Here is a 13,379-nt window from a genome sequence, read left to right on the forward strand (position 1 = left end):
CCTTTTCTTTTTTTTCTTTTTGCCTTTTCTCCCCACGGCCATCTCCCATCTCCAGAAAGGAGAAGTTGACACCCATATATTTTTTGAGAGGCAGACTAGGCTAGGCCCAGGGGCAGTCCCAGTTCCAGTGCTGCTCAGAGCCCCACAGGATAAAAGCAGCCTAAAGTATTTTCCCCCTGGACTGAGTTTTCTGCACTGTCCTGTGCGGGAGGCTCAGCACACAACCCTTCTACCACTCCCGTTGCCTCACCGGGGTAGGATTTTCAGTTCCTCACAAAATCCTCATCTGACCAGAGACAAGGTCAAGCTGACAGCCTTATATTGTTTTTGATTAGCAAATTCTGGAATTAGAAGCCATGCTCTATGATGCCCTGCAGCAAGAAGCTGGAGCCAAAATTTCCGAACTTCTTTCAGAAGAGGAGAAAGAGAAACTGAAGAGTGCCGTAGAGCAATGGAAGCGGCAGGTGATGAGTGAGCTCCGGGAGAGGGACGCCCAAATCCTGAGAGAAAGGATGGAGCTCATTCAACATGCACAGCAGGTAGGCGCCGGTGCACAGGCATGGCGAGATTTGGGGTGGGACGGTCCCTCAGATGGAAACGTAATGAACTTGTGAGCACCAGCCTCTCCTCATAGAGCTGTACCAGAAATGGCTGGTCCTGCGGCCAGATTTTGATTTGCCTTGGATAATCCCTGCAAACAGGGCATTTTGATTTTCATTAATTTCTCACGCATAGTGACATTCACGGAGGACTCATCTACAGCTTAGCACCCAATTTATTTTTTTAGAAGCACAGCACATACAATTTATATCTCCAAAAATAATGCATCTTCTGGGTACATCTGTATTTGGTTGGTTAATAAATATTTTTTTATTTGACATCTGACAGAGAATTAAAGAGCTAGAAGAAAGAATTGAAGGCCAAAAAAGACAAATAAAAGAGTTAGAGGAAAAGGTAAGGTAATGCAGATGAAACAGTTATTGTATGTGCACATGACCGTATATTCATTTCACCTTGGCTAAGAAAACAATCTTATAAAAAGTTTGTGTTTGTTAGTGCAGTGAGTTAATGTGAAAGTGCTCCAGGAAACCATTTTGCATTTGCATTAGTCCCTCTGAGAAGGAAAGTTTGCCAGCTTAAATTGAACTTTTCCTTCTGTTATCCTTCAGAAAAGTTTGAAACACAGGACCTGGCAAGGATGGAGAGGTCCATCTGCCCTGGGAAGGGAGTGATGGAGAGCTGCTGGATGGCAGAGGGATGAGGTCTCACACGTGCTCCGGGGAAGGAGCCAGAGATCTTTTCTCCCTCCCCTCTCCAGCATTTGCATGTGCAGCTGCACTGACCTGCCTTCCCCAGAGGGAATGAGGAGGCTCCCTCTCCTGTCCTCACCTGCAGCCACAGCAGTCACTGCCATCGTGGTTAATGTCATCGAGCTTTCTCTGGTCAAGCCATAACTGTTGAATTTTACCCTAAAATTGCCCTCATCTGAAACCATCTATTTCTAGTGAAATTGCCATGGGAGAACCTGTTCAGGTACAACAGGGACTGAGCTGGACTTCCACCTGAAACTAAACCCAAACCTTAGCACTGTGGGGTTTTTTGAGGTATCAGAACAATTCAGCTCATTTTTTTCCTCCCCGTTTTTCCTGAGCCCTTGGCTGCGACTGGGCTGGGCTCCGCTGGGGCAGGAGACAACTCTCATCAGTCCAAGGGTTGCTGGGCTCTGGCTGAGCTGAGCCAAGCCCTGAGCCCTCAAAGCTTACTTCACACTTTATATTTCCTTTCAACTGAGAGTTTTGTTGCACTCTGTCTGTAACCATGGCTTATTTCTCAGCTAAACACACTGTAAACTCTTGTTCTCTTTCTTCTCTTCCATTTTTTCCTCTCCTCCCTCCCCTTTTCAGTTTTTATTTTTGTTTTTATTTTTCTCTTTAGCTTTCATTCTTTGGTCATAGTCCTTCAGGCCACACACAAAAGGTAAGCCCTCGGATCACCTCTGGTCTCCCCTCTTCTTCCTGTAAAGCCTTCCCCTTGCTGCTCAGGCTTCAGCAGTATTGGAGGCGGTCTCCTGGGTGCCCAGATAACCCAAAAATGGAAATCTCTAAAGGCACTACTCCTCCCCACACAGCTGGGCTGTCTGACACGCTTGTCCTGTCTTCAGACTAAAAAACCAGAATGGTTTGGGGGGTACATGTCATTTATAAATGTGTGTTTCTCCCAGCATCATGCCTTAGGGCCCTAGTTATTGCCCAACCCTGCCTTTTTTCCCATGTAAATAGGAGATAAAAAGCCAATCTGTTTGTGCTTCCAGAGATGGTAGAAATTACCACATCATGCATGGCACTGAGGGGAACATTCCCTATTAGTCATCAAAGTCAATAGAATACAACACAAATCCTTTTTTATCAGTTGTACAATTCAAACAGATAGTTATAAATATAAACCTTAGAGAAATTTCATGCGTGTTATTTTTGCCCAGATATACTTTTTTTTGATCCATGTTTTTATATCTTTTTCTTGTTTCAGCCCACTGAGGAAGCTAGAATTGCTTCTACTGTTATTAACAAGAAGACAGCACTGATTACCAAGACAGAAAAAGAGACATTGCCATTTCAAAAACTCCAAATATCTCTCATATTTTGCTACTGGCGATGGAAGATGCAATCTTTCTGACCATTTCAGACTGAAGCTGAACTAGGGTATGTGGAAATTTCTGCACAGGTGGCGTCTGCACCACTGAAACCTCTGACTGAGCATTTTGAAAAGCTAGAACTAAGCCGACAAAGAAGAAAGCCAAAAACCCCCTCCCTCCCCTACAGCCACAGGCTCCTTCCCGGAGTCTTGGCTCTGCTGCTTGAACTTTCAGTGGAAGTCCTGGCTCTGCTGCTTGAAATAGCTCTCAGTTTTACGTAAGGAGCAGTATACTAATTCAGATAAACTGAATATATTTTTGTTCCCTGCTAAGCAGGTAGTAAATTGCTTCTCTGTAGAAGTGACCGTGTCCTGTTTTATATGTCACACATTTATATTTATTATTCATAGTTATTTAAAAATCTGTCTTGAAAGAAGATTTTAGGAAGAGTTCCAGAGGAGTCACTCACGAAAAGATAAATGTGAATGAAAATGAAGTGTTTTGTTCCAAGGTATTTCTTCATAACAGAGGGTATGTCCAATAGTTATCCCGCAAGCCTAGTTTTAGGGAAAAACATGAAGCTATGTTCGAACCCTTCAAGAAAGCAAGTTCTAATTTTGGGGGGAGTTTTCAGTAGACCATGGCCCACAGCACGATGAGAAAAATGGCACAATAATTTATAAATTGCTGTCCCTAAATGATGACAAAAGACTTAACATTGTCCCAACAAAAAGTTCAACCTGGAAAAGAGTGAATGGAAAACACGTTGTCCCTGATCCGCACGCTCTGGGCTGGGGGAGGCGGCAAAAAGGAACAGAAGATTTTATCACCTTGAGGCAAGGGAGCACAAGTACCACAGAGCCCGAGCCCAGGAGGCTGGCACAGGAGCCAGGAAGGAAAAATGGATCGTCTAGAAAAACAAGTGAAGGAGGGAAAATCTGGAAGAAATCCCACCGGTGTGAGTCACCAAATGGGAACTGCAGCCGAGCGCACAAACCTGGGACTGTCAAGGAACAGCAAGAACAAGCTCCTGTCTGCAGCTTTCCACGGCTGCAGTGTCACGAAGGTCCCCGAGGATGTGGGTGGGAACTGCCTGTCCCATGAAAGCACGAGGCAGGAAGCAAAATCAGAGCTCCTGACAGGTAAGACCAATTAACTGGAAACCAATTTATTATATAATTATATATACTATATAACTTCCTTTACATGGCTGTTAGTCCCTCTTGCTCAAGTTAAAATGTTTCTGATGATAATGCAGAGAAAATTTTGAAATGACCAAAGACTTTATGTAAACATTATTTATATTTCTATCTCTATTTTACTTTAGTAATTTAGGTACTGAATTTCAGTATGATATAATCACAAATGCTTATAACTTTATTTCTTTAGATCAGTGGTCACTCTTAACAAAAAAGGACTAGGTAGGTAATGAAATGCACTGTCAAACTTCTTGTATAAACAGCAAGCAGTCATGCTACTTTAAAAATGTATATTTTAAATGCAATAGATGAAAATAATTTTCATTTTGGATTGAAAAGACAAATAGTATTCGGAAAAGTATTTTAATTCACAATTTCTCTTACTTTTTTTCTAATTTATGCTGGTAATGAGTTACTTGGCTGGTAAATATGATGGGGACAGTAGCAGCGGTCACCCTAGCACTGCCTGAAGCTGTCTTTTTTCAAGAATATTTAAGAATACAGGGACATTAAATGGGGGACCGGAACCTCGCTAGACAGTTGACAAGAAATCGCTGCTGCCACAGCCTGGGGGAGTTTGTCATACCCAGAAAGACTAGTGCTCGCTGGACTCCGTTCTCTCTCTCCCCAAATGAGGGAAAATACTCAAATCTCAAAAAAATAACAACCTGGAATAGAACTCTTGTTTTCCAATCACGCCTGTGGATAATGCTCAGGATAACTCAGTCAACAGGCAAACCAACAGGCAAATCAGAGCACTCATGATAGTGCTTGGAGGCCATTTCTTTTTTCGGTGTTGTTGGGGCTGTCCCAGTACTTGTTAATGTTATACTTCTTACATCTAGTACTTCTCACATGACTTGTTTCTGCTTTAAAGGAGGAATTGTCTCTCTGTACTTCATCCCATCTGTTTTCTTCTTTTTCTTTTTTTCCCAAATAGTTTTTCTAAGCAGAATGTCTATCAAATCTGAGTTTGAACATCTCTCAGATCTTAAGGTGTTTGACGGCAGGTTATTGATTTGCTGCTCTAGATAGGATTGCTGCTTTTAAAATCAATCAGACATAGGATGTCTACATATAGAGGGATGCATACAGGGAGTCTTAGAAATTATTTGTTTTACACGGTGCTCGCTGAGGTACTCTGTGCTCAGGGTTAGATTCGACGATGCCCACTCTTCTTCAAAACTTGCAGTTGCACATCTCAGCCCTGCTAGTTTTTAGAGAGGGGTCCAAATTCTTCATGTCTGTCAGTGTCATGCCAGTCTCCAAGGGGCTGGTGTTTCCTGGGCAGTAAGATCAATGAGATCTATGCATTTAGTAACCCGAAAAAGAAATCTTAATGCAGTCAAAGGAGGGAAATAATTTAAATCAGGAAATGGTTGAGATGGGTATATGACCATGGGAGGGCTTTTTAAAAACAAGAACAGATTTACAAAGATGGCAAACTGAAACCAAGAAGAAAGACTTACCCAAGTCTGTCTTTTATGTGAGACGTAGCATGAGCCTTTCTGGGAGCATTGGCAGGAGGGTGGTTAACCTCTAGGTCTCAGACTGCTCTCTGCCTTGCTACGTGGAGTCATTTCAGACACTTGCTAAAACAAAAATTAAGTGCTCGCACATGGGGTTGGCAAACCTATAGACTCTGAGTTGATATATCTTAATGTGTGCTTATTATTAGAGGCTTTCAGGGTAATACTGTTATTATGCCCTTAACACACCTACACGCCCATGTTTCAGCAGTGCTCACATGCAGCGGGAATCAAACCACGGTGCAATCTCCTGGTTATGGCGAACGGCTGAAGCGGTGGGTGGGAGCTGGTGTGGAGGAGGCTGGGGGGGGCTGCGCCCCAGCCTTTCCCAACAGGGTGCAGCCTGGGATGTGCTGGAACATGCCCCGGAGAAATGGGAAAGGAAGGGAGAAGTATTGAATAGGGATCACAGGCTGCGAGCGACATAAGGTGCTGGGGGCAACACAGGACAGTGGCATCAGAGGCGGCACCAGCACAGGAGGACAGTCCAAGTCCAACGAGTGCCTTTTTCTGGCTTTTCTTAGTTTATGACTGCTTAACTTCTCAGCATACTTTTAATAACATTTTGATATGGGGGGGGGGGGGTGTATAAATACATATATGTGTTGTAAGCACAGGGAAAGTTGCAGTTTCAAGTATTTTATAAAAATGTTATTTATGCACCAAATGTATGCATTAATTATGCACCAAATTTAAATTTCACTACAAGATTAAGCACTCCTGTTGGGTTGAACTTAACTGTAGCCGGAGCGGGCGGTGAGGCGGCGGGGGGAGCCGAGGGGTGCCAAATTGTAGAGCAACCCATCAGCTGGATCAGCCACTGGAGGGTGCTGCAGGCAAAAGGAAACTGGAAATAGTGTGTACTGTAGGGTAATAAACTGCTGCCTTATCAGATGTTTTGTTGTTTTAAGCAGTTTTAGGAAGTTGCTTTAGGCAGTTATCTTAGTCATTTTTCAGTGTACGTTTAAGTCATACTGGAGATTGGAGACTCCCAGGGATAGGTAGCACTCTCATATTTCCAAATAAGTAAGTTGTCAGTTAAGCTAAGAGAAACTTTTCTTGATAGAAGGGCTTGAGCATCCCAAATTTTTTTTTTTCAATTATCTTAGTTTAATTAAAAAAAAAACATTTATTATAACTCTAATATTTGTTTATTCAAAAGAAATAACATCTGAAACATGCTGAAGCCCAGGTTTCCGTAAGGGAAATCTGTACTTGATGCACAAGCTTGTATTTGAATGTACATGCTTTAGGAATTCAGCAGCATGTGTCTAAGCATGTACTCAATCAAATCCAAAATGAACGCTGGGAGTTACATCCCAGCATTAGACTCATATTTTATATATCTGGCCAAGAGGCTTTCTGGTTTCAGGTGCAAACCCCTAAGACCCTGCATATGATCAGAAGGAAACCTGTCCCTCAGGTTGGAATTGCTCAGGACATGATGCTATTGGGTTTCAGAAGATAATTTTCCCTGTCCCCTTTTTTTGCTGTCTACAAGCTTCTTGTCCTACTCCCCTTGCCCTCACAAAGTATGTACACCCCTCCGGTCTGTGGCCCCATCCACCACTCTGCAGGAGGTGGCTACTGACCATGCCATTCCCACGGGGAACCCCCATGGTCCCAAAGGCTTCTGGGGCCACTGGTGCAGCGGGAGGGGGGACCCCAAGGACCCAAACAGCATGGGAGGTCAATGGGGATGTGTCCCACTTCCTCAACCCGGCAGGGAGCCATGCCTCTGGATGAGGACGTTTCAGTCCTTCCCTACCCCTCCCACATTGCCTTTGCTTCGGGGGGACGGAGAGACAAACAGACGCAAAGTCAGGTTCACCCCCAGGCCCTGACTGGGACTTAAATAAACACAAAGAAAGAGCTCCAGCATGATGCCGTTGCCCGCAGCCAGCTCTGCCGAACGGGGTGTGGTCACAGACCGAATTTCTCCATGGTCGGGGTGGGCAGCGCTTTGTAGCAGAAATTATGGGGGTTTGTACAGTGTGGGCAATAATCCCTCTGCTCTTGCTGGCACTAGCTGTTCGAGTAAGAAAAATTGTCCCAAACACAGTGTAGGCTGTTAGGTTGTGGTTTCCAGTGTATTGATGTAATTATTCCCTTTATAGCTAAAAACTTTTACCTAATATCATACTCTGCGTCTGTGTGTGTGTGTGTGTACACGTATGTAAAATGGAGAGCTGTGAGACTGGTCCTTGAAGGAGTCCATAAATGTGTGCGTTTGAGGAAAAGGAGTAGTTGCCCATCACAACCGCACAGTATCTTTTGTATTCCAATAAATATATTCAAGGCGTTAGGTCATGTTAACCTGAACTGAAGACTGACACAGGTAAGATTGGAATGACAAAAAATAGGTTCTGTGCTCACCCTTACAAAGAAGTATTCCCTCCGTGAAGAAGGATCACATCTGGGCAGTGATCCAGTTTGATTCATGACTGTAAGGTTTCCTGTTGGTAATAGAAGATATTACTGTAATTACAATCTTAATTATTTTACTCTTAATTAAAACATTGAAAATACTAATATTAAAAGAAGATTATTTACATTTTTTCGATGATAGAAGGATAGAGAGAAGACCTCAGTCTAAAAGAGGGTTGCCATGTTTAATTGGCGCATGTGGAACAGCGCATGCTTCAGGAGCATGGGGAGATGCCTCTCCCCCAAAAATCATCAGTGATGTTGACCAGCAGTGAACCAGCTTTAGGCTCATCATGGACAAAGACCTCAGACAGTAACCCATCTATTTTCAGATCCTCTAGCCCTTGTGTTTCTTACATCAGTATAAATTCTTTTTAGAAGTGGTCTTAAGATTTTTAAGAAAGAATATACAACATACTTCCTACAGTAGGCAGCAATTAGAAATACCAACTTCAACTCCTGAGAATCTGATCTTTTTATTTAACTGTGGGTAGTACGTGCAAGCGTGTGCTGCGGTAGGGCGGGTGGCGTTTCTCCCAGCGAACGCCTACAGAGCTCCCGCTGGGGTCACCTTCTTCTCCGCCAGTGCTGGATCTGTCCACGTGAACCTGTTTGGTTTGTACATAATTACTTTTCTTTAAATTACTTTATGCATTGATCCCATAATCAAATTGCTTTTTTATTGGTGTGCTCTAGTTGTCAGAAGAGGTTGGGTTTTTTTAAGGTCAGCAGCACATTTTTCCAGAAATGATCCACAGGGGAGATGATGAGCTACTGGAGCTTAAATTTTCCTGTAATGTTCTATCAGCTGCCTTCTGTATATATATATTTTCATGCATTTTGAAAGGGGTTGTAAATGGCTTTCTTCATGGGGGTACGGAGATAAGGTTAATGAGCTACATTATTAGAATATTAATTGGCAAGTCTTTGCTGTGCAGGATGACCCAAAACATCTTTGTTTAAAGTGAACTGTGTAGGGGAAATTCAAGCCTTCAAGAAGCCTCCAATTGAGCAAATAGCATTCAGGGGAAGATATAAAGGAAATGACTCAAAGGCTGCTCATTTTTACTGCACTATAATTCTTGTGAAACTTTCTTGATATCAGCAAAGAGCAGAATTTGGCTCAATAATAATAAAGTGATTTCCGGCACATTAATAATCATCAATTTATATAAAAGCATAGGGTGTCTCGTTGCACAGTATTTCTGCTTTAATGTTTCAGGGGTTGTTACAAACTGAAATGCAGAGAAATGACAATGTCAGTCTGAATTTACAGATGAGATGAGATGGAGGTCCTCAGGCAGGAATAACGACATCGCTGGTGCTTAAGGATAGCTTCAGCACAGTGCAGAGTTGAGGCACATCTGGGAAAGCTCTTTGATCATGGAGAGGTCTCAGTTTATAAAGAGGCTGCTATTTACTGTTTTACTAACTCCCACAGGAAAACAATTTGAAGCAGACCTGCTGAGATCTTCCTTCCAAGCAGAGCATCTGTGTTATGGCAGTAACTTTCCGTTGTGCTTCCTGGACAGGTTAAGAAAGGGCAGTACCTGGGACAATTCTTTACGTTATCCTCTCTACGATCAAGAAGCCCACATTCCTATTTTGTTGTAGGGGTATCTGATATACAGCATAATTAATAAAGGTGTTCTTATATCTGGGAGGAGTAGCGAAGAGCTTTCTCAGAGTGTAAACATCCTGTAAATTTGTGCACAGCAGCAGCAATTCTGTGTCATGTCTGCTTCCCCCTCAAAACCGTAGGAGCTTGTATCCCGTATCTTTCTCTCAGAAAGAAAATTGCAGACATGCAGAGCCCGGAGCTTGGAATAAATCGCCACAGAGGCATTTCTGCATAAACTGACCATTTCCTGGCGTGCCTCGTGGACTAGACACGCTCCACAGTGACTATTTGTTTCACATCTGTATCATATCAGCAATGTAGGGTTTTGTTAGGGAAAAACAACAAATGAGTAATTATCATTGAAATACACATTCAGCATAATTCGGTACAGAACTGAGATTTGCATTGTAAAAGCCTGGTCCACGGAGCTGCTTTTAAAGATAATCGTTCATTTAATCCTGCATTTTCCAGGCATAGAAGATTCAGTTGTCATTAAGTCTGAAGTGTTCTTCCCCTTAATTTTGTTCTTGCTGAGTTCTTGAAAATAACAAGGACACAGATTTTTATGATGTACCAAACTCAGTATTAGCCTGAAGAATTAATTAGCTGGAAAATCTATTACAAAGTGAACTTTTTTTTAGAAAATGCATTATATTTGTAAATTAATATGTTTGTGTACACACACCTCCTGCATATATATAGAAATACATTTATATATGCATAGCATTAATTTGCAAGGCTTGCAGCAGTCAAAACTTTTGGAGAAGTTGTTATACTGATACGTAATAGCAAAGGAAGAAAAAAGATATATTTTTAAGCATACTCTAGCATAAATTAGCAGGAACCTTTTCTTGGTTCCTGTCAGGGACCTCATCCTTTCACTTCTGATAGAGAGCCAAGGCGCACAACAAAACACTTAAATATTATCTGGAGAATCAAATTTTAAGCATAAATGCAAATTAGCTAGATGAAACTTAATTTTTTATGACTAGTTCACAGTGCTGTTAGGCACAACTTTCTGTGAATTCATGCTCTTCATTCATAAAGATTTCACATAATAGGCCTGAAAAAGTGGTACAACTGTTTGGTAGTATCATATCATGAACATTATGTATCCCTTCCAATGCTATTATAATATGCATATATAGAAGCATAAAAATGATTGTGAAGATTTTGTTCTGAGATGTGTTGGGAAGAGTCAAAATTCTGAAGATATTTGGTTAGATAATTAGGTGAGAAAAATGAATATTTGACTTACTATTTAGCATTATTAGCTATTAGGATGCTGTGTTATCGAGTCTTAAACTTCTAGTTTTCTGGTTTTAGTCTAGTTTCTAGTTCTAGAAACATTGTGTGTCTGCCTGCCCAGCTAATCCCGCTGCATGCAGATTTGGGGTTTGAGGGGTGCTGGCCTGACAGCAGAGAGGGGACAGCCTGGCCAGGGGGTGGATCGGACGTGGGACGGCTCCAGACTGACTGCGCCGGAGAGGTTAATGTAAGGGTGGCTGCGTGCACATGGGATGGTGCTCTGTTTCCTCCGTAAAACTCTGCTGCTTATAGGGTTTGGGTGTTACTGTACTCCACTAAAATGAAACAGAATTTTTCTGCTGAATCCAGGGAGCAGGATGTCTCCTTACACCTCTCATCTGCTCCACAGTGGCACAAATGTGAGGGCTTCCCTCAAATGTGTGTTGTATCCAGCTTGCGAGGTCAGCCCCTAATCCACCTACATGTGTGCCTCCAGTCCTGCACATCCCAAGCCCACCACATCTGCTCCATGCAGTGGGGTTGATACGCAAAGTGGATGTTTCTGCACTTCTGGGTCGTTAGAAATCCCAGATAAACCTCGCCCAGGAAAGGAGAATATGTCCAAGAAACTAAGACGTGTAACGGCCTTACGCAGATCTGTAGAGGCAGATGCAGGAAATTTTGTTCTGTCAATGGCTTTTTCTAGACAGATTTCCCCAATGGCCCATTTCCTTCCTGTTATAAACAAGAACACACCCTAGGGATACAACAAATTGATGAAATGAGTGTCAGAATGGCTGTCAAGGAGATACCAGCATGCGTTAGCAATGCTGTGATGGTCATGAAGGTAAGAGGACTGTAAAATATTCACACATCGTCAAATCAAAGCAACCTTTTCAACCTACGCTAATGGTACCAAGAAAGTGACTGTAGAATCCTAAAGGCTGTAAATTTATAATTTAGCAGATTTCTGAGAGTGTTAATTGTAGCTATGTTTCCTAAAAACTGCTGTGAAAAGGTCATCTAGGAAAGAGAGCTATGTTTCAGTAAGATTAAGAAGCTGCCTTCAACCCAGAAGACCCAGGACTTCCTCATCAGGGCTGAGATTGGGGCTGACGTCTTGCCCTGAACTCTCGCCCTTGGGCTGCCTTTCCCCCAGGAGCAGCCTGAGTTACGGTCGGGGTGTCAGTCTGCATTTTCTGCATTAGCTCCGCATTTACGGCTTGACTAGGTTCCCCACTGCTTTGAAACCCTTCCTTTTTAAATGTCATGTATTAATGCTGCAGCTGATCTCGTATCTGTGACCTGGTGATCTGTAATAAGAAATAATGCTTGTGAGCAAGCAGCTTCTTGACAGATTGTCATGTTTTTATTATTTATCTATCTTTCAGAGCTCTTTCAATTATTTGTTTCCGTTGCCCTTCAGAGCTGATGTAGTATAGAATAGGTGAACCAGGGGGATGTTTTTATTCCCTGCTATGTTGTGTAATTATGATTTTCAGACAGTACGGAAGACTTAGCCATAAATTTAGCAGCGGAGCACATGTTCTCCTAACGCAGCAGAAGGGACCATCGCAATACCTGCTTGTGAACGGGTCCGGACAGGGATGGGTGCTGGAGCCTAGCCCCAGGCCTGGGCAGTGGCAGGTGCCAACCTGCCTCCCCCAACTGCCAGGGCAGGTGTACTTAGCTCTGGCATTGCCTGTTGCTGCCATCAAAAGGCTCCATTTTCTACAGATTAATTTTGAAAGTACAAAAAATCCATTACTAACTATTTGACTAGGCTGAGTGGAGCTGAATGGCTTCTTTGTCTGCAGTTTTCACAGGAGTCCCCCAAATATGAAATTCCTGATCCCCAGCTGCCCGTAGAGACACTCCCAGCTAAAGGCTTTATTTCCTCATGGGCCTCTTCAGCCCTTCCAGCCACGGCAGCAGATGGATGCATATGCTACATAAGGGACTCCAGCCATAAACTTACTGCTTATACATTACAAATAGAGACTTCTGTAAGGGTTAAGTGCTAATAAAGTTTTTAAAATCCACATTATTGCAAATATAGAAGACACTTTAAATTCTTTTCTTTAGTTGGAAAACAAATTGATGCTATTTATGTTTTCTGGGTATGTAACAAATAGTGATACTATCTAATATTTTATATATAACACAACATGTAAATATATTTTATAGCTATTGTACCATATTTTCCAATGCCATAATGACTGTCTTCTAATAGATTTGTCTTTTTAAAAAGCATTCTAACACCATTTACCAATTACATGAAAAGTATATGCAAATGTATTACGAATTCACTCATAAGCACCGTTTACCCAAATGAAATACCCCCAATAATTAGGGGATGATACCAGCAATTAATGTAACCCAGGTTTCTAAAGGGCAAAACAAATAGTTTTCAGTGCAGAATCAGCCATTATTCTAAAAAACAATGCACGATTAAAACAGATAAATTTAACCTGTTCTAGTGGGAGTACGAGAACCAAGGCCATGCTGTCATGTGCTGCTTTTTGGATAGTACAGCAGTCATCAAATAGTTTTAATTATAAATCTTCTTCTCATTCTCTGTTCCACACTGCTTCAAAATCCAACATGAAAAGAAAATGCTATAGACTTCTTCTATGCACATATATATATATGTGTGTATATATATGTATATGTGTGTGTGTAAAGTGAATAGTATCCAGTTTAATTCCAAAAGATTTTATCAC

General features: G+C 42.1%; 1 protein-coding gene across 23 annotated transcripts in view; it reads left to right on the top strand.

Annotated features, from left to right (window-relative positions):
- JAKMIP3 (Janus kinase and microtubule interacting protein 3) overlaps nucleotides 1–13,379 on the top strand; it is a 94,192-nt gene that overhangs the window by 73,353 nt on the left and 7,460 nt on the right. For 14 of the 23 annotated variants that reach the window (XM_076339256.1, XM_076339254.1, XM_076339250.1 and 11 more), the window contains 4 exons: nucleotides 336–539; nucleotides 889–954; nucleotides 1,936–1,977; nucleotides 2,527–3,774. In XM_076339256.1, the coding sequence (XP_076195371.1) occupies nucleotides 336–539; nucleotides 889–954; nucleotides 1,936–1,977; nucleotides 2,527–2,673 (459 nt within the window). In that variant the 3' untranslated portion in view covers nucleotides 2,674–3,774. Of the gene's footprint in view, nucleotides 1–335; nucleotides 540–888; nucleotides 955–1,904; nucleotides 1,978–2,526; nucleotides 3,775–13,379 lie in introns of those variants that run through there. The other 9 variants (XM_076339265.1, XM_076339266.1, XM_076339268.1 and 6 more) reach the window with 3 other exon arrangements.

This window comes from Aptenodytes patagonicus, chromosome 5, assembly GCF_965638725.1.
Source record: "Aptenodytes patagonicus chromosome 5, bAptPat1.pri.cur, whole genome shotgun sequence".
Classification (NCBI taxonomy): Eukaryota; Metazoa; Chordata; class Aves; order Sphenisciformes; family Spheniscidae; genus Aptenodytes; species Aptenodytes patagonicus.